We start from the raw sequence: 23260 nt of genomic DNA, 5'->3' as shown, positions 1-23260 counted from the left end.
TCTGCTTTTCCAGGTACTTTCTGGTTCCCTGGTCTCCCTTGTCAGTCACGGAACTGGAAAACAGGTTCAACTGAGACTGCTCTATAACGTTCTCCTATGCAACTGTACCTGGTCCATTGCCAAGCGATGGGTGAGTGGAGGAAGAAAACAAAAATAAGAGGAGTCTTCCCACCATCTCTGAACCACAGCCACCCTATGCAGAGCAAAAGTCCCCTTCTAAAGTCCTGGCTCTTGTGCGTTCCCTGGGCAGCTTCTGCTGCTATAGTCATGGGTCTGCCTGGATAGAAAAAGAGGGAAATGGGATTCCTGCATTCCCTGAGAGTTAGGAACTTTCTGTTCTGGCCTCTAGCCAGGGCTCAAGGGCTTCTCCTGGAACCTTTCTGTCTGTGACCCAGTGCCCACATCTGGGTTGACTGACAGATGCTGGAGGGAAAAGTAAATGATGCCTTCTGGTTTCTCCTCCTTGCCTCTCCTGGCTTCCCAGAGCCCTGAGATAACTATTCCAGGCATTCTGCCCAGGTTTCATAGGGGCAATAATGTGAGAGATGAGGTGGGCGTGCTTAGTTTGTCCTATCTGGACACAGAGTGTGGTCTGATGTCTAAGGTCATGAGTGGGAAGAACAATTCTTCATACTATCATCCGTCAAGGCATGTTCATATGTTCTTTACACTGTGACTATCCACCTCTCAATATTTTTGTCATCTGAAGTAGGAAACTTCCTTTTTCTGAATGGCAAGGCTCAGAAATGCCAGGATTTCTCCACATGGCAACATCTCCTATGCGACCTCAGGAAGGGTTGGCCACCGCAGCCTTGGTAGACGTTGTATTTTGGTCTCTGCTCTGATACTAGTGCCACTGGAGAGTCTGGGCCAGAGGACTGACGTGCCCTGAATTTTCCCTTTGGCTGTTCTGCAGCGTCTCCGCTAAGTGGGCAGAAGCAGCTGCAAGCAGGCCAGTCAAGCCACTGGGAGGGGGGCGCTGGATCTGGTTTTGAAATTCAAAGCAATACAGTTTGTATTTGTGGATGAGTCTGATGTGTGTTAAGAGAGGAAAGAAGTTGTGAGTGGCTGTTACGTTTTCCGTCTAAGCAAAAGGAAGCATGGAGTTGCCATGCCCTGAGTTGGGGAAGGTTGTCATGGAAATACTTTTTTTCCTTCTTTTGGACAAACTGTTCTGAAATGCCTTTTGAGGCAGAGAGGTACAGCCTAAGCAGCTGGGTGGCAGGGGTGGGAGTGCAGGGAGATGGCCTGGGGTATAGAGATGGCAGAATCATTGACCTCAATGTGGGAACAGCTCATCTCTGGAGAGCAGAGAGATGGAGGGCTGAGGACACAGGCTGGAGGCACCACAACAGGATAATGCCACTGACACAGGGAAGGAAGGAGGGAAAACCCAGACTTTTGTAGGTAAGCTGGCAGCTGAACAAAGACGTGAATCAGGGTGAATGAGGACAGGATACCAAGGTCAGGTCTGATGCCACCTGAGAGCAGAGTGCAGGTTTAGCCGGGTCGGAGTTTTACTGACGCCTGGAAAAGGCAGATTTTAGGGAGTGATGGAGAAGGCCTGAAGAGAATATATTCAAAAGGGATTAGAAAGAAGTAAGTTCAAGGTAGAATGGATGCGCTCGATTTCAGTTAGTTTGGGAGCGGGAAGGCTTCGGAGAAATCCACATGCAGTGGGAGGGGTGAGGACAGTTAGGACCATTGAGGTTCGCCAACTGTCAGAGGGTGACAAGAAACAGGCACGTGATAGCTTCCGTCACCCCGTTTCTCAGTATCTTACCAGTTTTAGGCATCTCAGCACTCAGCCAATACTTACTCCAATTAATTTATTATCAAATCACTAGATTTTGCTGACTGGGTGATCAGTGTTTCAAATCACCCCACCAACATTCACAGCAATAGTCCAACTCAAACACTACACAGAGGACACACACTCCGAAGGTAATACAATATTCCTCATTTTTTTCTCAAGCAGAACGCTGATATACACTTCTTTTGTAAGTTAACACATTCCCAATGAGATGTAGAGTATTAGCATAGAGAATGTTTTTACGGACTCAGGCAGCTACATGTCTCCTAAAACACTGACATGCATTGTCAAGACAGTTCCTCTTGCCACTACTTACTGTCCCCCGAGCAGAGCAGAGGCCCCAGTGCATAAGCTGCTTCTGAATGTGGTCGCCCTGTGTCTCTCATCACAACCTGAGTGACTGGCAGGTGCTCCTTATGGGAAAGGACTACTGTGTCGCTGGTCCTACAAAACAAATACGACCACGTTAGCGTTATTCTGAACGACATCCAAAGAAGGAGCAAATAGTCTCTTACTGCAGCACAAGACATGATAAGCTAAATTTGCAAATACATAACAATAAGGAAATCAAGGGCTCCTCTGAACTCTGACATAGTAACGTACTTAATAAAGTCTGAGGATTGGAGCTCCTTGTCTGTCTGTGTGACCATAGAGATAACAGCGGGCAGGGCTGAAATCATCACCGTCGGTGCGAGTATGAGGTTATGTTTCCCTGCAATGAAGCAGCCCGTGGCCCTTCCCCATCTGGCCGCCTTGTGAGGTTAAATGCAAAACTTACACGCACAACATCTGCCTGACTTCATTATAAAAACAAAACCAAACCACCCAACTGAAAAGATTTAGGTTTTCAGTTCCCAGATTTTTCTTTTTTAACTCAATTTTCTAAAATTCCTATCGTGGTTCCTAAGCATTTCCTTACATATTGATGCCATCCATTAAAAAAGAAAGAAAGAAGAAGGAGGTTGATTAAACCAAACTGAAGGTATGATACAATGTGCTCTTAAAATTAATGCGTGGGGTAATGCAGAGGAAGAGCTCGTTGTGACTGTCACTATCCGTTCATTCAGCCAACATTTGGTGCACAGCGACTCCTTGCCAGGTCCTGCATGTTGGGGGCATGGGCATAAGACCCACCATCAGTGTCCCCAAGGAATCTAGTGGATATTATAAACAATGACAAAAATATAATTGTAATATAATAAAATCACATAAGTGAATATTTGGGACAGAATATCCATGGTTCCAATGTAACCAACACCGGACTAGAGCCAGAGGTCCTGGTAGGAAGCTAGCTGTGCCACCAACCACCGCTCTGGGCAAAGAAAGAAGATTCTTCTGCACCTTGTGAGCTGCTCACATTTTTACATCCTGCTTCAATTACATATGTGCTTTGGATTTAGAACAAATAGCAGTGTGTCTACTCTATCCTTCAGGTGCCCTGCATCTGTGTAGAACCTAGGAAGTTTTGGTTTCTAACAATTATAAAGCCCCTACTAGCTCTGATGTATACAAATGGAAGCATCTGAAACTGACATTTTTGCAAGTCAAAACAACCAGCAATTTCAAATGGTTCAGTCTAATAGCTTTGCTTCAAAAAGACCCTGCATCACTTAATAGTTAATCATTCCAATTCTGTTGAGGTATCAAAAATATTCTTTAGAGTTGGGAAGTTTAAAATTATTAGCATTTTTATTTTGCTTTAATAATGTAACAAAGTGACTGCCAGTGCGTATTAGCAAGATATCAAAACTTTGAATTAAATATCCTGAAGTTCAGAAACAATTTTTTTGGAATCAGATGGTTTCCAAAAATCAGACAGAACAAAATCCCAGAGCTTTATCAGGGTGAGGCCCTGCGACTTCTGTGCTTGGAAGCACACAGTCAGATCATCCCAAACATGGAACACCTGGTTTGTTGGGACCGGGACAGGTGGTCAGTCACAAGCCAGAAGGTGGCGTGGATCATGGGGGAAGTCAGTCTGAAAAAATGCTTGTTATAAATGTGGGGCTAATACATCAAAATTAATTCCTGGTGTTAAGTATCAGGAAATGTTACAAATAAGCATTTTCATTCCTGTCATTGCTATTTTGGTAGAACATCTAGAGGGAAAATGTAAGTTCATTAGTTATTCATTGAGTAACCTTGAATTTTAAAGAACCATTTAAAAGCTACATTTATAATGTAGTGAAAAGCTACACTTTTATTGTTTTTAGCAATGACAAAGCACAGAGAGCTCTGCAAAAAAAACCTAAAGAAAATCATAATAGGTAATTGTGTGTGTTAAGGCAAATATCATAATACGTTCTTTTTTGATTCTGTTGTTTGCAAAGTAACTTCCTGAGCCTGAGGAAATATTAAACAGCTCAGAACTGAGAATTCTTTCTCAGCACAGGTCATTCCCAAATGCCCATACTTCATGAAGGACAAGATTCATTGCCAGGGTCACCAGACTCATTGGAAATCACTGAATTTAGTTACATCTCAGGTTTTTTCTTGCCTCTCCATCTTTCTCTCTTCTCCCCGAAGGCTGGGAGTGTTGCTCTCTCGGCGTGATGACTCTCACCGTAGGTTCTGAGCACTCAATGACGGGACTTCCAAGGCCACTTCCTCTTGGTCTTCAGTTCCTGGCGCTCTAGAGACGCTTCTAGCGCTGGCTGTTTCGCAGAACACCTTTTCGCAGGTGCAACACAGCCCACCGCGACTCCTGAGTTCTGGGAAAGGCTGCAGGGAACAAACACTGGGTTGGCTATCACATTTCCTAATTCTTCCAGAGAAAGGGAGCCTGGGGACCATGGAACCATTGCTGCCCAGAGTTCCCTGTTTTGAAAGCTCCTGGGCTCGCTCTCGGGCTGTGCTGTTTCCTTCGCTGATCCTGTCAGTAAACGCCCTCCATTCAGAGCCTGTGGTCCCCTGATGCTCCAAGTCCTAGGGGACCAGTCTCCCGTCCTTGCTTCCACCTTCAGGACCGCCATGGACCACTGCTTTCCCACGTGCATCTTCCCAGTGCGTCACCATCCCAAACACTCAGCAAATGACTGGCGTTGGAATGAAATGGAATCAAGAAAATACTGATTTTTTCCTACTCATGGCAGTCATGTGATATCTCCATTTCAATACATCTTCTTATCATCTCATAATAAAACGTAAAAGTTCTGCATATTTTTATCTTTCTTCCAGGATCTACCGTCTTCATGCTGATTTTGCAAGTGGTTTTCATGATATTTTCTAATGGAAATAAGCTCTTTGTAGGAATTCAGTTATTCTAAGATTCAGCGGATAGCCCTACTAAATTCTCATTAATGTCAATAATATTTCTGTCTATCCTTGGGATTTTCTGGTAGGCAACCATATTTTCTATGAATAATGTCATCTTCATTTCCTTGTTTCTAATCATTTGTGGCTTTGAAATGCCTCCTATACTTTCATCCCTCTGCTATTCACTTCTAACCTAAATGTCCTGTAATCAGAGAAACTGTCCATAGCAAAACAACTACTATAAACTTTTTGGGGTTTTGCTTTATGAAACATTAGGAAAATCAGTTTGTAAAAATGTGCCATGTGTGCTTGAGAAAATTATATATTCTGTAATTTTCAGGGCCTACCAAATCAAGCCGTTGATTTCATATAAAAATATTCTGTATCCTTAATAATTGTCATCCGCATGATTTACCAGTTGCTAACAGATGTATGTCTAAACCTCTCCTTACGATGGTTGCTTTTTATTTTCCTTCTTTCAATTCAGACAATTATTTTCTATTTACATTTTGAGTCATTTTTGTTAGAAACATACAAGTTTGGGATTATTAGGGGTTTTTTGGTAAAATTAAAAAGCATCATGATATGGTGATACTAATCGTTCTATATTAAGACTTCAAAATTTTGGGGTGCCTGGGTGGCTCAGATGGTTGAACATCTGACTTTGGCTCAGGTCATGAATGATCTCAGGGTCCTCTGATGAACCCCAAGTCGCTGGGCTCCCCACTCAGCAGGGAGTCTGCCTCTCCCTCTGCCCTTCCCCCCCACTTATGGGCATAGGCACCCTTTCCCCCGTCAAATAAATAAAATCTTTAAAAAAAAAAAAAAAAGACTTTTAAACTTTAATTACTTCTGTTCACATTTGCTTGCTAAGTTGTTTTAGGATTTTGCTTTTAACATTTTGGGGTGTACAAACAAGATATACTTATTTTTAATTCAAAATGACCTAGCTGCATTTAAATGGCTATTTTTGTCACATTTATTGTGCCTCATTACTCATAATATTCTTATGTTATTTTGTTGTTCATTGTTTTTCTCTTCCTTTTTAACTTTTCTCCTACCTTCTTTTGAATTAACTTTTCTTAAAATCCTGTTTTTCCTTCCTTCCCTCTTTGGATTTGAATATTACACTGTTTCTATTCTTCAGTGCTTAAACTTGAAATCTTAATGCGTGCACTATGAGCTGTTTAATGCTGACAAACTTCTACAAAACAAGTTTCTAAGTTCAATCATATTCTTATTTCTAACCCTGGCTGTAGTCCTCTGTGATCACAATCATTTTGTTTCCTGGTCAGGATTGCTCCCTCCTGTTTCTGTATGGTACATGCCTGACACATGACTGGTGTCTCATATTTGCCTCTTGTGTTTCTGTTAACCTCTGAGTTTACACATCTCTTTCCTTGATGTTTCTTCTAGCATCTGGGACTCTCCTTACCAGATCACCCACGTTTATTTTGAAAACATTCTTGAAACTTTGTCTTCTGGAGTCGGCTGGTGGTGCATTTCTTCTGTGTCTGTCTGTCCATCTGGGTGTCCCTGTATCTTGCTGGGGACACACTTGGAACCGGACAGTTATGGTACTTACTATTACACAGTGAGGGGAGTGCTGGCACTTGCAGGCTTTGCTGGATCCACAGAGGGGGTCTTGCCTGGCTACAACAGTCCTTGCTTTGACACCTTCTGGTCACCTCTGCTCCCTTTCACATTCTCTTTAATCTTCCTTGATTTCAGCATGTTGCTTCTACAGATGAATTTACTCTTATTTATCCTGCCTGGTATCCTAGTATTTTCTCAAGTCTGGCCACTTCTTAGCTATGTTGGCCCTTAATTATCGCCAGTCTCCTCTGTTGAAACTTGACTCCGACCCCAGTTCTCCCCTCCCTGTCCCCCCTTTTTTTCCTCCCATGCCCGTCTCCCTGGCCTAGAGTCCCTGCCACTTATCCACACTCATTTTCTGTTTCACCAGTGTTCTGATCCCGTGTGTCTAGTATCTGACCTGACAAGTCTTAAATTTCAATGAGAATATTTTCATTTCTAAATGTTCACTCAGTTCTTTTGTAAGTTGCCATCACCTTTGTTGATAGTATCTGGTTGCTTTCTCAATCAATCCCAGGCCTTATTTTTCCAACAGCTCACACATTTATTTTATCTGATGTTCTTAAGGTATCCGTGATCTGGGATTTTGGGGCATCTGTTTACTCCGTGGTTTCTTCTGCCTCCCACTTCTGTCCCCTGGGGCTGTTTAGCCCTGATTGTGAGCTCCTGTTTGGTGGGATTTTTATCTGTGGGAATTCTCGAGGAGGGCGGGCCTCTAGCAAGAATGTCACATACTTCCATGATGAGCCATGGTACTGCTGACCTGTGGCCACACTAACTTAATCCAAGGACCGTGTAAATTTGAACTCCGGATCTGTGTGAGGGCAGGTCTTTGGAGGTGTGTTTTCAGGGAGTTATTTCTTGCTACCTGGGGGGTTAGCTGGAAGATCGGTCCCTTTCCACCTTCTCTCTGGGTTTGGAAGCCTTCTGAGACCTCCAGCAACAGGGAGAGGTTTGTGTCCCATAATCCCCTTTTATGCACCCTAGACCCTGTTTTATTTCCCCTATGAGGCCATTTAAAAATGCAGCTGGCAGTGAGGGAGGTGAGCAAGCATGCCGGGGTTGGTTACGGTGCCGTCATCATATCTATCAGGTTAAACTTAACGGTAGGAACTCTGATAATGGTACTTTCAGTGAATGGGAAAGATTAATCTGGTATTCCTATCTTGTCTTATTAGGAAAAAAATAAAATGGACATGATTAGTTACTCACAGGTAAGCAGAATTAGCTACCTTAACGCCTCAGTCCTCAGATTAATTACCCTATACACATCAAAGCTTACACCTCGAACTGGCTGGGGAATACTTTAATCTATTCTCTTTATACAACTGTCTTGTCCAATGTCTGCCTAACTTACACAGTTTAAGCAACACAGAATTACAGTTTGCACAGGGAAATCATATGGAAATCACCATTCATTCCGGGCGGCATCACAGTTGCAGTGATATTGAGAATCAAGGCAGTTCCCCTGTAATCCACAAGCACATTTTTGAGCACCAGGCAGAGAACCTCCCCAGTAAGTGTGTGTCTCATTGGTTCTTCCAACCCACCAGCTCACTGGGGTTCCATCTGAAAGACAAGTATGAGAAAGGTGACGCCTAATTTGCCCCCCACTGTCTGCCTCCCCAGCATAATCATTTACTCCCCTCTGTCTAAAACACAGATGAGCAGAGGTCAACAGAGTCCTTTCTAAGAGGACTTCCAAAGGTTTAAGACATATTTCCACATCTAGACGTACATTCTCACCATATGTTTTACTTTTATTAGAAAACGAGCAAGATGTCCCTAACTCATTCAGGCATGATATCTACACATTTCTCTTGAGGACTCCAATGACATCATTTATTTGGACACAACACTGAAAGAACTGTCATTTAAAAAAAAGGAATGAACAAAAACCAGAGTAATTTGTACACTGCATCCAAAAGCTGTTTGAGAGCCATTGGAAGATGTAGTATTATGAGACAAAATACGGATTTCTTATCTATTGGACGAAAACACTGGTACTCTCCTGTCATGTCTTCCAAGTCTGCTGGAAGACTTTGTACTGACACGTTGGCTTTGTATCTGGAAACCACAGACATGGCCTGACAAGCCTCCCTCGTGCCCGAGGTGGGTCCTGGGCTCTGGACAAATGAGGCCAGTCTAGCTCAATGCTCAAATGCTCCAACAGGGCCAAAAGCCACCTCAGCTCTGCTAGACTGTGTCCTCTGCTGAGGCCCCAGGACAGACGTGCAGGGTCAGGGTGACAGGGAAGGAGGGTCCTCAGGAGGGTGGAGGGGAACAGTGCCTCATAAACAGAGAGAGACAGAGCAGGAGAAATGGAAGGGACCTCCATCAGCCGCCCGTGAAGATGCCTGTCCGTTTCAGCATGCTCCCTCCCTCAGACCCTCAGGTTGTCCCACCCGGCCCCCACCGGGAGTCTGGAACATGTCCCACCTTCTCCCTAACTTCTGGCCACCACCACTCCTTACAGCTCCCTGTTCAATGAGCCTTCACCTGCTGCCTACAGCCTCCCAGTGGGCGCACACGGGCCGCACTCACTACCACCCACTGCAGGCCCGCTGGGTGAATATGCGCCAAGAAATCAATGTCAGCAATGTTTGTTTTTTCCCCTCAGTGTGTTGAAAACTTATCTGTAGGGGGTGGAAGATCTTTTCCACTCAACAGATATTTTTTGAAAACACCATTTTAAACACAGGATTATTCAACATTCTTTTCATAGATGGAGGAGCAAAGAAATCATTGCCCACAGATGCACAATTGTTTGTTTACATCTGAATCTCTCATTTCCTCTATCAAGTAAGAGCCAGCAAGTGTTGTACAAGGTACAGAATGCATTTGGCTCAAGGTTTCTTGGAGCAATCCAGAGAGTTTGCAGAAGGATCATTAAGAACAAGGTGAAGAGGAAGAAGAGGCTGAAGGGAAGGGAACAGGGCTCCCCACACCTCCGGCACCCGAGCCCCTGGCTGGCTGTTCTCTGCTCCGGCCACAAGGGCAATCCTCAGGGACCTTAACGCTCAGGGCATGGAGACTGAACAGTGTCCTGGGATCAGCACTTGCCGACCTCAAGCTCCTCCTAGGCCCCCAGAACCACAGCCCCCGAAACCGTCTGCAGCACAGAGACCTGCCAACCACTCCAGGCAAAGGCCGCGGGGCCCTCACACGAGCTGAGGCCCATGGCTCCCCAGCAACCACCCAGAACACCACAGGAGCCAGGGCTCTACCTTCTCCCCTCTCACAATAAAACCTGGGGACCTGTTAACAACCGAGGATTTGAACACGGGAATTCTTGGGGGAAAAACTCGATTCTGACACTCCCGTTCCCAGTCGGCTCCATGACACTCTTAAGCTCCCAGTCGCTGCCTAGGGTGGTTTCCCACTACATAACCTTCCACTGAGGGCTCCTGGGGAAGGCTCCTTGTGTCCATTCGTGCCCATGGATGACACACCGTGAAGCAGTGCAGCCCTTTAAGTGTCAGGTGGCAGTGTTTAGGCCTCGCCCACACTGTAATAAAAGGCTGCTGGGATCACGGGCTGGACTGCGTCCATCTAAACGAGGTTTGTGCGAGTTCTGCAGCAACAGCCCACGCAAGTGCTGCCTCCAGCCTGTGTAGTTATGACGTCCCTCATTCCATCTCCACCCCAACCCCAGTTAAAGCCTTGGTTTGGTCGCGGCTGTGGCTGCATTATTTACTGCTGTGGGAGGGAGCACAGCCGAGCAATCCCTTGTGAATCAGATAGGGAGAGGCCTGCCCTCCGTGCGGGGATTCTCTACTGACCCGGGCCGTGTGTCCAGGCTGTGGCACAGACCACATGCCAGCGTGCACAAGTTTGCTCCCAGATTCAAGGGGGTTTTGCTTTCCAACCCTGCTAGCGGCTGGCGTCTACACCGCTCTGCCTTCGCCTCTTTCCTGGTCCAGCAGCCCAAGCCGCCCTGAGTTCTTCCCCCAGAGGCTGCTTTCTCCATCCTGGGAGCAAGGCAGTTTAGCTCGCTCATCTGTTTGGCAAGAACCCAGTCACAACGAGCACTGAGCCCCCAGCATGAACTACACAACGAGCACTAAGCTCCCAGCACAAACCACGCATCCACACGCTACAGCGAGGCCAACGAACGGCATTTGCTTCACACGTTTCATCGACATTGTGCAGTTCAGTCCCAGCAAGGTCAGTGTCTGAGCACAAAAGTCTTGGGGAGATGAACCCTGGGGCTGCTGAGCGGCAGGCTCGGACCCTGAGCTCAGAGGACCCTGACGACCATTCTGACAAAATGAGGTATTTCAGAGGAAGAAAATACGAAACCAAAAATAGAATTTTCAAGAACAGAAGTGCTATGAAGAATGAGCCACTAACCGGTGTGCCGTGTGAGAGGAGCTGCATGACACCGACAAGGCTCCCTATTAATAATGACCGAGAGACTAATCTCACTCAGCCCATGACGAAGAATCTCTGGATAACTGAGCCCACGTGCTGTCTCCTATCTATCTAAGACCAAACATTTCAGAGGCGTGGCCGCCCTTCGTGGTGGTTGAGCACCTGGCGTCCCACGGCCTCGTGAGGGGCTTTCACTGATCCGTCACCCACTTGAGTCGAGAAGAGACTTCCCACCTCGTTCTCCACTTTGAGCGAGGAGCCACACATTCGGACCTCGCTCTTTGCTCCGAGGAAAAGCATCTCTGTAATGCCCCGATCGTGACATGGGCACCTGGGTCAGGCCCCTGCCACTGGTGGGCACGGCAGCTCGCGATGGCGAGGGACTCCCACTACTCACCATGGCCAGCTGAAAGCCTCGACTTCTTGCAGCGCAGGACCAGCTCCTGTCGGCAGTCGTCCGCACCGTTTATGATGGCTTGGAGCTGGTCAGGGCTGGCTGTGTACTTGAAAAACACGGGCTGGGGGCTTTCTCCATTTGAGGTTTTGACCTTGGCCAACTGGGAGCCATTGTGCTGTACCGAGGTCCAGGTGGTGTCCTCTGGGCAGAAACAGGGTTGGGAGGGAGACAGGGACTGTGACTAGGTTAGAGCAGTTAAACATAATGTGAAAGTCAGAAGTCTCCTTTATCTGAATTAGGGTTGTTGTTTTTTTTTTTAATTTATTTTTTATTTATTTTCAGCATAATAGTATTCATTATTTTTGCACCGCACCCAGTGCTCCATGCAATCTGTACCCTCTATAATACCCACCACCTGGTATACCAGCCTCCCACCCCCCGCCACTTCAATCCCCTCAGATTGTTTTTTAGAATCCATAGTCTCTCATGTTTCACCTCCCCTTCCAGTTTACCCCAACTCCCTTCTCCTCTCTAACTCCCCATGTCTTCCATGCTATTTGTTATGCTCCACAAATAAGTGAAACCATATGATAATTGACTCTCTCTGCTTGACTTATTTCACTCAACATAATCTCTTCCAGTCCCATCCATGTTGCTACAAAATTTGGGTATTCATCCTTTCTGATGGAGGCATAATACTCCATTGTGTATATGGACCACATCTTCCTTATCCATTCGTCTGTTGAAGGGCATCTTGGTTCTTCCCACAGTTTGGCAACCGTGGCCATTGCTGCTATAAACACTGGGGTACAGATGGCCCGTCTTTTCACTACATCTGTATCTTTGGGGTAAATACCCAGGAGTGCAATTGCAGTGTCATAGGGAAGTTCTATTTTTAATTTCTTGAGGAATCTCCACACTGTTCTCCAAAGAGGCTGCACCAACTTGCATTCCCACCAACAGTGTAAGAGGGTTCCCCTTTCTCCACATCCCCTCCAACACATGTTGTTTCCTGTCTTACTTATTTTGGCCATTCTAACTGGTATTAGGTGATATCTCAATGTGGTTTTAATTTGAATCTCCCTGATGGCTAGTGATGATGAACATTTTTTCATGTGTCTTAGGGTTTTAATATTTGTAGCTATCAGGTCTCTTTAGTGTTGGAGTCAGCATAAGAGACACTGTTAAACTATTAGGAATGGGAACTCTATTGGAATTCGTCTTACCCTGAATGCAGCCAACATTGTCAAGCAGCCAATTCTTAAAATTCTGTATTATAATATTCAAAGTTATAAATAAAACATTTTGTCCCTTAATTTATATCTTTCCATTACTGTAAGAAGAAAGCTAAATTGTTACTGTGTGTGTATATACCCTTATATTAATATACATATTACTCTTCACTGGACTGAGCATTTTTTCCTGTGGTAATCAAAGAAATGCATAAGAGACACATGAGGGGAATAAGCAGCTCACATGATCATGCAAAACGATAGGAAGTCAGTATTTTTGACAAAAATTGATCGTGTGTCAGCATCTCGTTCAGTGCTCAGCCCTAAATGAGGCGCCCGTTGGAGTCGCTAACACAACCATTCCTGTCAGGAACATGACACACTAATGTCTGCTGGCAAATTCTGACCTGTTTCTGTTCCATTGACTACCAATATTTTTAAAAGAGATTTTAAAACAATGGATGAGCACTCCATGGTGTTTAAAACAGAAGAGAAAGAGCCCCCTTTCTTCTACCTTCCCCCCAAACCTAGCTCCTCCCACAGTGTGAAAGGGCCACAGTTCAGGGGCCAAAAGGCTGGCTTCATGTGGTCCTAACCCAACTTCATTTATAACATCAAATCACATATAACTTCCTCTGGAACACGCATCTGGTACAGACACAATCGGTCGACATATTTCCAAATTATACTGGCTGGAAACAGTCACATGAGGTTTGTTCTTATTACTTTTAATGGCTAAGACCTAAAGAAGGTTAAAAAATCAAATCGATGTTACCAGGAACCCTCAGAGCCCTCCCCACCCAGCCCTCCCTGTCCCGCCCCAGGAAAAACCTAACAGCCCCACTGGAGCTCATGGACCCATTTAATACAGTCAGAGACCCAGAGCAGAGAACGCCCAGGGGTCATAGCTCGAAGCCTATGAAAAACACCATCAAATATGCAAAATCCAGCAGGGACAGGAGCAGACTGTGAGTCAGCATGACTAACGCAGTCAGTCAGTCAGTCAGTCAGGAAGAAAAGGCTTCATAGATCATCCCCTCTCTCCACTCGTTTAAGGGGCTCTGAGTGTTCCCATAGCAACTTGAATCCCACAGGTTTTTCTCCCCCTTTTAATCATGTTTTCACCAGACATTTTACACTCCAACATTTTCCTGGAAAATTTCTTAAACGGACCTGGTGTTATTTTTTCCAGTCACCTACTCACATTCCCGGTGAGGGTTTCTTCCACCAGAAAAAAGGGGGTAAGAGCACCGATGGAGAAGCCAGGGGCTGGGCTCGGGGATTCATGGGTTCTAACGCTGGAGGGTAATTTATGTCCATGGTTTATGGCACAAAGAGAAACGCTGTGCCTGAGGGGCTCCCACAGGCCCGTGGCCCTGTGAGGGACTCATGGTCATGCATGTTACAGTGTAATCAGAGAACTCTTGCTTGAGTGGAGAGAAGGGAAATCTCAAAGAATCTCCAAGCTGCCTTTGAATAAAAGAGAAATTTCAATCATGTCCTTTCTAGAAGTATCACTTGCAAGGCCCCAGCAAGGGCTTGTTATGTTTCCTCGATGTGGCACAACGTGGGATTTTCATAGGTTTCCGACTGTAGCTGGGAAGGCACCCTGGAGAGGCAATATAACGGAAGCTCTTGAGGATGAGGAGACAGATCAAGGAACTGAAGGGACCAGCATGATGGAAAGACACTTCACTGTTATGCACTGTAGCACAGAGCACAAACGAGATAGGGGGAAATTAACTGTAATGGGGAAAACTTAAAACAGGACTTTCGAACTGTTAAATGAGGCCCCATCATATCACGTTCTCCAGCTCAGCGGAGCCTCTTGTCTGCACACGAGCAGGGAGGCTAACCAGGGCTCCTGGCCCATTCGCTTGGGCAAACCAACCTACATTAATGTGACACTTTGGTGTGATACGCAGGATACAAAAAAATAACACTGACTCACCATATCATATGGCATCCCTAGTTTCTCTTTTTTATTTTGCCAAATTATATCCACTTGGCAACCTGCAACACTTTGTACACTGTGGATTGTATCTCTGAACTATATAAGGCATCTTTTAAGGGAAAGCAGGTGGTCGAATGGGGAAAAGGAAATGAATGTGTATTTTCCACGGTCAGGGAAATGTGAACCCAAGGTGTGTCTGCTATGCTTGTTTTCATCTCCCCAAGGAAAAAGAAGAAAAAAGGCTTGATTGTAAAAACCCCGATGCCTGTGTAGGTGGTTGGTCTGTCCCTCACGAGATGGACATTGATCTCCAGGTAAGGGAAGTCAAGAATCGCCTTTCTGACAGATGCCTGAAATGAAGTCCAATCTGGGTCCAACACCACCTCTTTGGAAATGAAGCCAGATGCCTGCATGTCTTCTGATGGGAAGTGGGTGCTCGAGTTCAAAGACGAGGAGGAAGGCAACATGTGAGGTGGTGGGACATGCAGAAGAAGAATCAGTGGAGGACGGGCACTCACAGTGACACAGGATAGCAGAGGGATGGGAAGACTAGCAGGTGTCCCTCGAGTCACCAAGATGACGTGAACACTGTGTTCTGGGTGGGACAGCCCCAACCCTTCTCAGGACTCCGCAGCATCACAATCCAGAGGGAAACACCACAGCAGGTGGCTCCCATCTGTCTCACAGCCCAATCCTCCTGCTGCACAGAAAATGGAAGGGAAGCCTGGGAACACCCACTCACCCAACTTTAGGAAACTGTGCCACATCACCAGGTAGTGTGGCCACTAGGCTTTCTGAGGTGCTCAAGTTCTCAAAGAGCACTGAGGCCCATGACCTTTCCAGAGTGCCTCATGCACCTGGGTCTTATCCTGGATTTCAAAGGAAAACACTCCCAGGAAAATAGAACCAGATCATGGGCTATGATGGGCACCTATGTGCACACAGGGCTGGGAAGGCCAAGCAGCTGCTGTGAATGTCCAGTGGGGGCCAGAGGGAGACAATCAGTGGCTCTGATCTGCCCCTGCCCTAGACCTAGGAGGCACCGGCCCTGCCATGTTGTCCATGTGCCAGAGCCCAGGATTGGATGCTTGTGTTTCACCAAGGAGAGGGATGGCTCCTTGCAGCAGGCTGTCCCTGGGTCCTGGGAGAGGCCTAGATTCTGTGCTGTCTCAGCCCCACCCCTTTGGGTCCCTCCGGATCAATATTTGCATTAGGGCCCTTACAAGGGCTGCCGTTCTTGTCACAGTTCAGAGGCCTTGAGCTTTGCATGATTTACTTTAATATTTCTCCACATAAGACAATGCTCTGAGACACAACTAGACACCCCCAAGAAGTGTAGCTACTTCACAGCCTTCTCCTGGGGCTTCAGAGGGTCATCCTGTCACTTAATAGGTCATACTAAGTGTAGCTTTATGTGTCCACTCAGTCATTAGTGTGGACTCCTGCTGTTAAATGTGGATCAGGCTGTCCGTGGAAGCTGTGAAGGTAGCACTGACTCCTCTGTCTAGCCTGGAAGTCCTCTATTGCACTTTCTTCCCGTGGGAGGCTCTTGCATCCACCCTGAAAATCTGCTGGTCAGTGTAGCCGCCTTTGGGAATGATCTCGATCTTCGGATCTTCTGGATCTCCTGGTCACTTGCTACAGCTCCCATGGCAGAGCGTGCTGCTTCGCCTTGCGCTTTCGTGCCATGGACGTGGCCTCCTTCCTTAAACCTCAAGCCCGGATCTCTCCTGGTGTCAGGCTTCGCCTGCAGCTTCCTCCCCTCTCTCTGCCTGCACAGAACCAGAGAGAGTGAGGGCCTTCAGCTTTGGAGAATGGCATGGCTGGCTGGAACTCTTATCCACTAAATATTCTCTGTATCAGCAATAAAGCTGTTTCACTTTCCTATCATTCATGTGTTTACTGAGGTAGCACTTTTAATTTCCTTCAGGAGATTTCCTTTGATTCACAAGTTGGCTAACCGGCATCAGAGGCCTCAGCTTTCAACATGCCTTCCTCACCAAGCTTTAGTCATGTCTAGCCTTTGGTTGACAGTGGGAGGTATGCAGCTTCTCCTTCCAACTGAACACATAGACTGCTGTAGGGCTATTAATTGGCTAAAATTCAGTACTGCTGTGTCTTGGGAATAGGGATCCCAAGGACAGAGAGGGACCTACGTGAGGAAATGGCCAGTCGGTAGAGCCATTTACCAATGAAGTTCACAGTCTTGGACGCACATAGTTCACAGCGCCTGAAAACAACCCCAATAGTAAAGATCATTGATCACAGACTGTCATAACAAATATGATGGCAACAAAACAGTTAGAAATACTGTGAGCATTACCAAAATGTGCCACAGAGATGCTGAGTGAGCAGGTGCTGTTGGAAAATGGGGCTAGTAGACTTGTTTCACCCAAGGCTGCCACAAACCTACAATTTGTTTAAAAAAAAAAAAAAAAAAAAAGCAAATCCCTTTGATCTGAATCCAAGTTCAATAAAGCAAAATGCAATAAAATGAGGAAATGAGGTATGCCTATATTTAAAATAGCAAATGCAAACTTATAATAGTCATAATATATTCAGTGAGCTGAATTACATCTGTCCCCCTTTCTAGTCTGAAGGTCAACGGGAGATGTTTCTCCCTCTTCTTACTCAAATTCGGTGTGGCCCCTGGAAGCCCGCAGCACAGCTCTCAGGGGTGAGCATGAGTGACCAAACACCTCAGTTGAACATCTGACTGAAAAGGGAGGTGTTTGACTGGGCTGAGACAGAGGCTGTTACAGGAAAACAGAGGCAAAAGAAACAGAAATTCCAAACAAATCCACAAACATAAAAAGCACAGCAGGATGCCTTGACAAGTGCCCATTACGTAGAGAATTTCCTTTTGAAATTAATGGGCGAGTATGCAAAGCAGCTGACTGGCTGTCCTCCATTCTACCATGACGCTGGCTGGAGGCCACTCGCAATTTGTCACAGGAAGAAGGAGGCTGTTTAAGAAACATGGTGGCTCGGTCAGCACAAGCGTGACAGAGTCCATGGTAAGTGGTGGATCACTAACACGCTGAGTCGATGAATCAGGATCTGAGCCGGGCAGCGGGCAGGTGTGCAGCTGACCACGCCCTCGGCGTGTTCCTCGAGCCCCTGCCGACTCTTATGAACCTGATGCAGAGTCATAGCTCTGCCTTCATGCCGTCTCCCTGAGACAAGTTCTTCCACGGTGCCGGGTCTGGGGACCAGTGTTTGGAACACGACTAGGAACACATCAGAGGACAACTGCGGGGGTGGGTTCCAGGGACACAGATGACCCCACTGTCCCTGCGGGCAGAGCCATCGAGCTCACGTTTCTCATCCCGCCATCACTGAAGTTAGATTTTGTCTCTTCTGCATAGGAAGGCGATCGATCTGTTAACAAACTGCATAAACAGTCCCTTCAAAATAGTTTCTTTTTTTTGTTGTTTTGGTTGCTTTTATACTAAAGATACTAAAATTTATACAGAATATATTCAGAGTACATTCTGGCACCAGAGTTTGGAAGGCTTTTACCAAGTATAGACTTGCAGCCATTGCTTTAGAATTTTGTTTATTGAATATTTCTCCAAGTGTGAATATTTGTTTATAATAATTAAAGAATACTTCATTGTCCATGGGCATGGTAGCTTCATGGAGAAGGTGACCTTGCAGCGGAAATACTTCCCTCCTGGTAGAAGAAGGCCATGATCTGTTCTTCCACTGTCACGAGGTCTGTTGGGGGACCTCATGGGACTGTAACTCTGGGTCCTTCCTGGATCACCTTGGATTGTTTTAAACTTTTGATTAAAAACTTTGCAATGTAGCTTCTGGAAATATTTGGCATCTTTGAGTTGGCCTCTGTCTGCATTTCTCTGTCTTTAGTGTGGCGCTTTCCTTATGGCTTTGAGTTTCATAAAAACCCTTGGCATTTAACATTATTTGGAAATCCTCTCCGCAGTATTTCTAACAAAGCAGGATGTGTGTGCGTATGTGTGTGTGTGTGTACGCATGCACATGTGTGTGTGTATGTGCATGCTTGCGTGTTCCATGCTCCAGCTCAACCCTAACTCATGGAACTTTATGACATTTATTCATCACATAGAATAAGAATATACTAACCTTAGGGGTTTTCATTTATGAAAGGCAGCTAGAAACATTTCTAAAAACTTAATTACCCAAAAGGTCTTGTGATACAATGATCTATACTTTGCTTGGTCATTTGCAAAGTAATATGAAGGTGTACATGGTTTTTAAGTGTTATCTGATAATAAAAACATATAGCAATATCAATCATTAAATCATTACCCTAATGTTCATGAATTCCTACCAGACACGCACATGCACGCTTTAAAGCTCTAAGACTTTCCAAGATCAAGTTAGAGAGTTTGGAAGATGTTTAATTTACAGAATTCATGCCTTCAATATTATCTTAATGCATGTGAGCGATTCTGCTGCCTTTGTGGATGCGGTGATCATTAAATTCCACCAATTTTACAAACGGAGCAACAGAACCGTGGTCTAGACCAAGAAATGAACAGTGGCACCGAATTTTACAGCTGCATTGGCTCTATTTCTCCTTTCTGTGATGCCCTTTGCCCTCTTTCCATTTTAATTTTGGTGGACACATGGCAGGCTGTGCCAATGAAACCAAAGATCCAAGCCCCATGGCCATGGCTTCTGAATCTGTATGTACATCGGAAAATCTCAGGGAGCTTCATAAAAACACAGCTTTTCCTGGGATGCTGCCACAGAACCCGATTCTGCTGAGAGCAGAGCTGCCCTTCCGTGGACAGTAGACAAGGGTGTGGGGACCCAGAGACCTATGTTGCTGTGAGATGAGGGACAGCATCCACCAGCCACCCCAAAGCAAAGGGGATCCTGCTGGTCTGTTCAATTAATGTGTAAAGTCACTCTCCAAAATGTGTTTTTAGAAGTTTGTATTGCCGAGGAGATTCTAACTACCCAGCGGGCTTTCAGATGACACACTGCACTTGTTTTTATGACCAACAGGTCCCCACTAACTATTCGCACAGCTGGCCACCCAAACCTCAGGTGTTCACTGTGGGGATCCTGCTGTCCTCTACAGACCCGCCTCTTCCCTCTGCTAATACCTGCACCCTCCTTCCAGGGCTCGGATGCAAACATGGAAGATGTTCCAGATGTCTGTCTTCCTCCAGCCACATTGGTCCATGGTTTCGGCCCCCAAATCTCTCCCCTCCTCCATTCCCACCGGCTCCACCCCATCCCCACTAACAGTCTCCTTGCTCCTGCTGGGCACAGCCTGGTGGCCAAAAGCCCCAACTACTCTGCCAGTGGGAGTCATGGACCTGTCACTTTCCAGCAACGTGACTTGAGGGTCCCCCTCAGGTCCCCCGCCCCGCGTCTGTCCAACAGATTAGGATCCCGGGAACACTCCCTCTGCTTGAAGGCTTGCTCGGGTTTTCTGGAAGCAAACCTAACTTTCAAACTGAGTGCTTCCCTGGATGGCTCTATTTAAAATTGTGACCCCCTCCCCCCATCCATGGCCTGTGCGCCCCGCCCCCACCGTATTCAGCGTCACAGCACCAGCCGCCATGCACCAACCCCCTACTCCAGCAGCAGCTCTCAGGGCTCTGGCTCTGCGCATGGACCTGAGCACCGCACACCGGAGGTGGGGAATGTTCTCCTCCGCTCCCTGCCGCGGTTACCGCCGTGCCCAGCGCACAGCGGGTACTGAGGACACAGGAGCTCCGTGTTGGGAGGCACTGTTTTTTCAACTCTTCAATGTGGGGCATTACTTGGACATTTCTGAGTCACACCTGGGAGAAAAGTGATTCGCATCTTCAGGAGATAGTCCGTAAGGCCTTCCTCTTATATAAATTGATCAAGAGATTTTTTACCTTTTAGAGGCTCCTTTTTGCCTCCAGGATAAAAAAAAAAAAAAAAATCCCTGGCTTATATGTCATCGGGTATTTTCTTGTGTTACCCAGAATCAAAACCTGAGATCTGTTCTTGCTTTCTCTTCGCACTTTGACCGTAACTACTCTTCCCTCTGCTAGTGAGCTCACTCTGAAAAGGCAGCAGCAATGACAGATCATCAAAACACATCAGCAATGTTATGAAATTTGTATTAAAACAAGTGTCTATGAGCCAGCGGTACATTCCAAAGACACTTTATAAATATGCACAACGAAAGCTTCCTGGTGAAGCCTGGACCATGTGTCCACTTGCATGATTAAACTATTTTTCTTTTATTATAACCATACACTGCAATCAGGCAATTAGCTGTCTGTTATGCCTTTTGGCAGCAAATGGCTTTTTTTTTTAAATAGATATGACCTCAGCCTTACCAACCTTGCCAGCAGTTAATTATCAAGAAAACAGCTTCAGTCATTGAAAACTTACTCATCTTTGCAATGTGCCAGCTGGGATCATTTTCACTTTTTTCCAGATCTCGAAATTTTTCAGTGTATAAGGAACTTTGCTCATAGAGCAAAATATATTAAAATCTTTAATAGGTCCTAGACTTCTGTGATAATTAGACACGTGATTGATAAAAGTAGAATGTATTACTGGGATGCCAGCATCTTTATTTAGTTTTCTCTGTTCTTGGCATTCACTCGAGCCATGAAAACCAAGCAGAAATTGAGTAAGTTGAAGGCCTGTTACAACCACTGGAGCCCAGGATATCTAGAAAGATCTTTACATACATAATACATTGCATACCTTTCAATAAAGTAAGTCAATATATTTACCTCCTATCCCGTTGCAATGTTTTGGTCAGTTTCTATGATAAGATGCTTGCCCCAAAGTCCCCAACAGTCATACATCCATCCAATGCAAAGTTGGGGGTAGTTTTGGGACTGGAAGATATAATTGATCCAATTCAGATCAACACTAGATCCACCACCACCAAAATGCTCAGATTTTGTGTATGGAGTGAGAGTAGGTGTAGAAACCACAGCAGAACTTCCAGCTTATCACAAACCACCATTGTCAATTCCCCATAAATGACTCCTTCTATCCAGAAATTGCAACCCTATTGGGGTAACACGTAGCCAGAGCAGAGAAAGCAAATTATAACCAGGACAGGGTCACCTGAGAACCATTTTACAGCTGACTCTTTTCTGACCAGTGTCTCAGACTACGCAAGGTCAAACTCTAAGGTTGTCGAAGTCCCCGCCAGGTCCACACCACTAGAGTAGCATGGGAAGTTTGTAAAGGAGGGTTGTTTCTTCCAGCGAAATGTGACATGAGCACAGAAGAGAGGATGTGGCCACCAACACACACACACACACGGAGGCGTTTGAATTTGCATCAGTTCACGGGCAGCAGTCATTCACCACGGTACATGCACTGATCCTTTGCAGAACTTGCCTACAACACACCTGTATCCATCCGCCATATATAAATGGGTTTCTAGGGAAAATGAAATATTGCTTATATATAGTTGCACAGGAACACACACGTTACTCGACGGAGCTAAACCTCGTGGTTTTGCACACAGCAACCAATCACATGAGCTTAACGGGCACAGTAAAGCATATCATTAGCGTACCTGTCATGTTGCAGTACACAAGAGCAGGTCCCAGCGGGCCACTTCCATCTGAATCAATATAGTAGAATCCTGAGGAGTCCCCTCTGTGCCTGTGGGCGTCACAGGACTGTGCAAACAGAGCTGCAAAGGACAAGGGTCTCAGAAGGGCTGCAGTGGGTTGGATCCCTCCCTGTCCTTAGTATGGGATGCTTTCCCCAGTGATACTCGTTCTGCCTTGCTCTCTGGGATGATTTCTCCAGGGGAGTGTTCCCCTGTGTCAGGCATCATGAAGACCCTGAAGCTTGGAGCAAAAGATTTTAAGAGGTTATCACCATGTGTATCTGAACCCTGCCTGCTCTAGCAACGAATTCATTCCAAAACCACGGTAACTGGCCTCACGCTATCTCTTTCTATTCTGCCGCATGATGTTTAAGTCTTGGAAGTGCACTGGCTTCGACTCCCTAAGTGATCTGTTATTATCTAATAACCACATTGATGTATTAAATTACTCAGTAATTATATCCTCTGTTTACTTAAAATGATCTACTTGTGCAATGCATTACTTTCCAGAAGAGTTTTATAAATCAGCAACTCTCCTTCACTCCATTTATAATGTGTGTTTTCAAAGGAAATTTCCTGAAATGCTTCACAAATGATTATTCAAGCAAACTGAAAGTCAAAATTATATATATAATATATATATATATACACACACATGAAATATCTCTCAGTAATTTCAACATATCCCGATTCTTAGTTGAATTTTTTATACAGCAATAAATGTTTTGCTATCACAAGGCAAGTGACTAACATCGGTAAATGATGGACTTAATCAATGTTCGGAATAAGTTTAAATGACTAATCAACTGAGTAATAGCTCCCACGTTTCTCACTTATTTCCTTGACAGGAAAGAGCCTTTGAAAACCTGAGAAGTGGCTAATGGCATCCAGTAAAGAAGGACAATGTGGACTGGGTCCCTCAGTCCTCCTAAGGCTGAGACCTGGCATCCATGAATAGAGACCTGCAAGTACCAGGCCAGAGCCACAGAGCAGAGTGATCCTAGCAGGGACAGAGGGGGCTGAGCATGAGTGGAGAATAGACAATATTCTAAGCTCTCTGAATTATCTACCTTTT

The 23260-nt window shown here is 45.6% G+C and overlaps 1 protein-coding gene across 5 annotated transcripts in view; it reads right to left on the bottom strand.

Moving 5' to 3' along the window:
- Positions 1-23260, bottom strand: part of LOC101689647 (contactin-associated protein-like 3) — a 172783-nt gene that overhangs the window by 31940 nt on the left and 117583 nt on the right. For all 5 annotated transcript variants that reach the window (XM_004739491.3, XM_004739486.3, XM_004739487.3 and 2 more), the window contains 4 exons: positions 22147-22266; positions 11436-11636; positions 8077-8233; positions 2130-2257 (listed from right to left, as the gene is read on the bottom strand). In XM_004739491.3, the coding sequence (XP_004739548.1) occupies positions 2130-2257; positions 8077-8233; positions 11436-11636; positions 22147-22266 (606 nt within the window). The remainder of the gene's footprint in view (positions 1-2129; positions 2258-8076; positions 8234-11435; positions 11637-22146; positions 22267-23260) is intronic.

Source organism: Mustela putorius, unplaced genomic scaffold (assembly GCF_011764305.1).
Source record: "Mustela putorius furo isolate JIRA1106 unplaced genomic scaffold, ASM1176430v1.1 tig00003845_pilon_pilon_pilon, whole genome shotgun sequence".
In the NCBI taxonomy this organism is placed as follows: Eukaryota; Metazoa; Chordata; class Mammalia; order Carnivora; family Mustelidae; genus Mustela; species Mustela putorius.
Note: the sequence above shows the minus strand (reverse complement) of the source record. Positions and strands in the feature narration are given on the sequence as shown.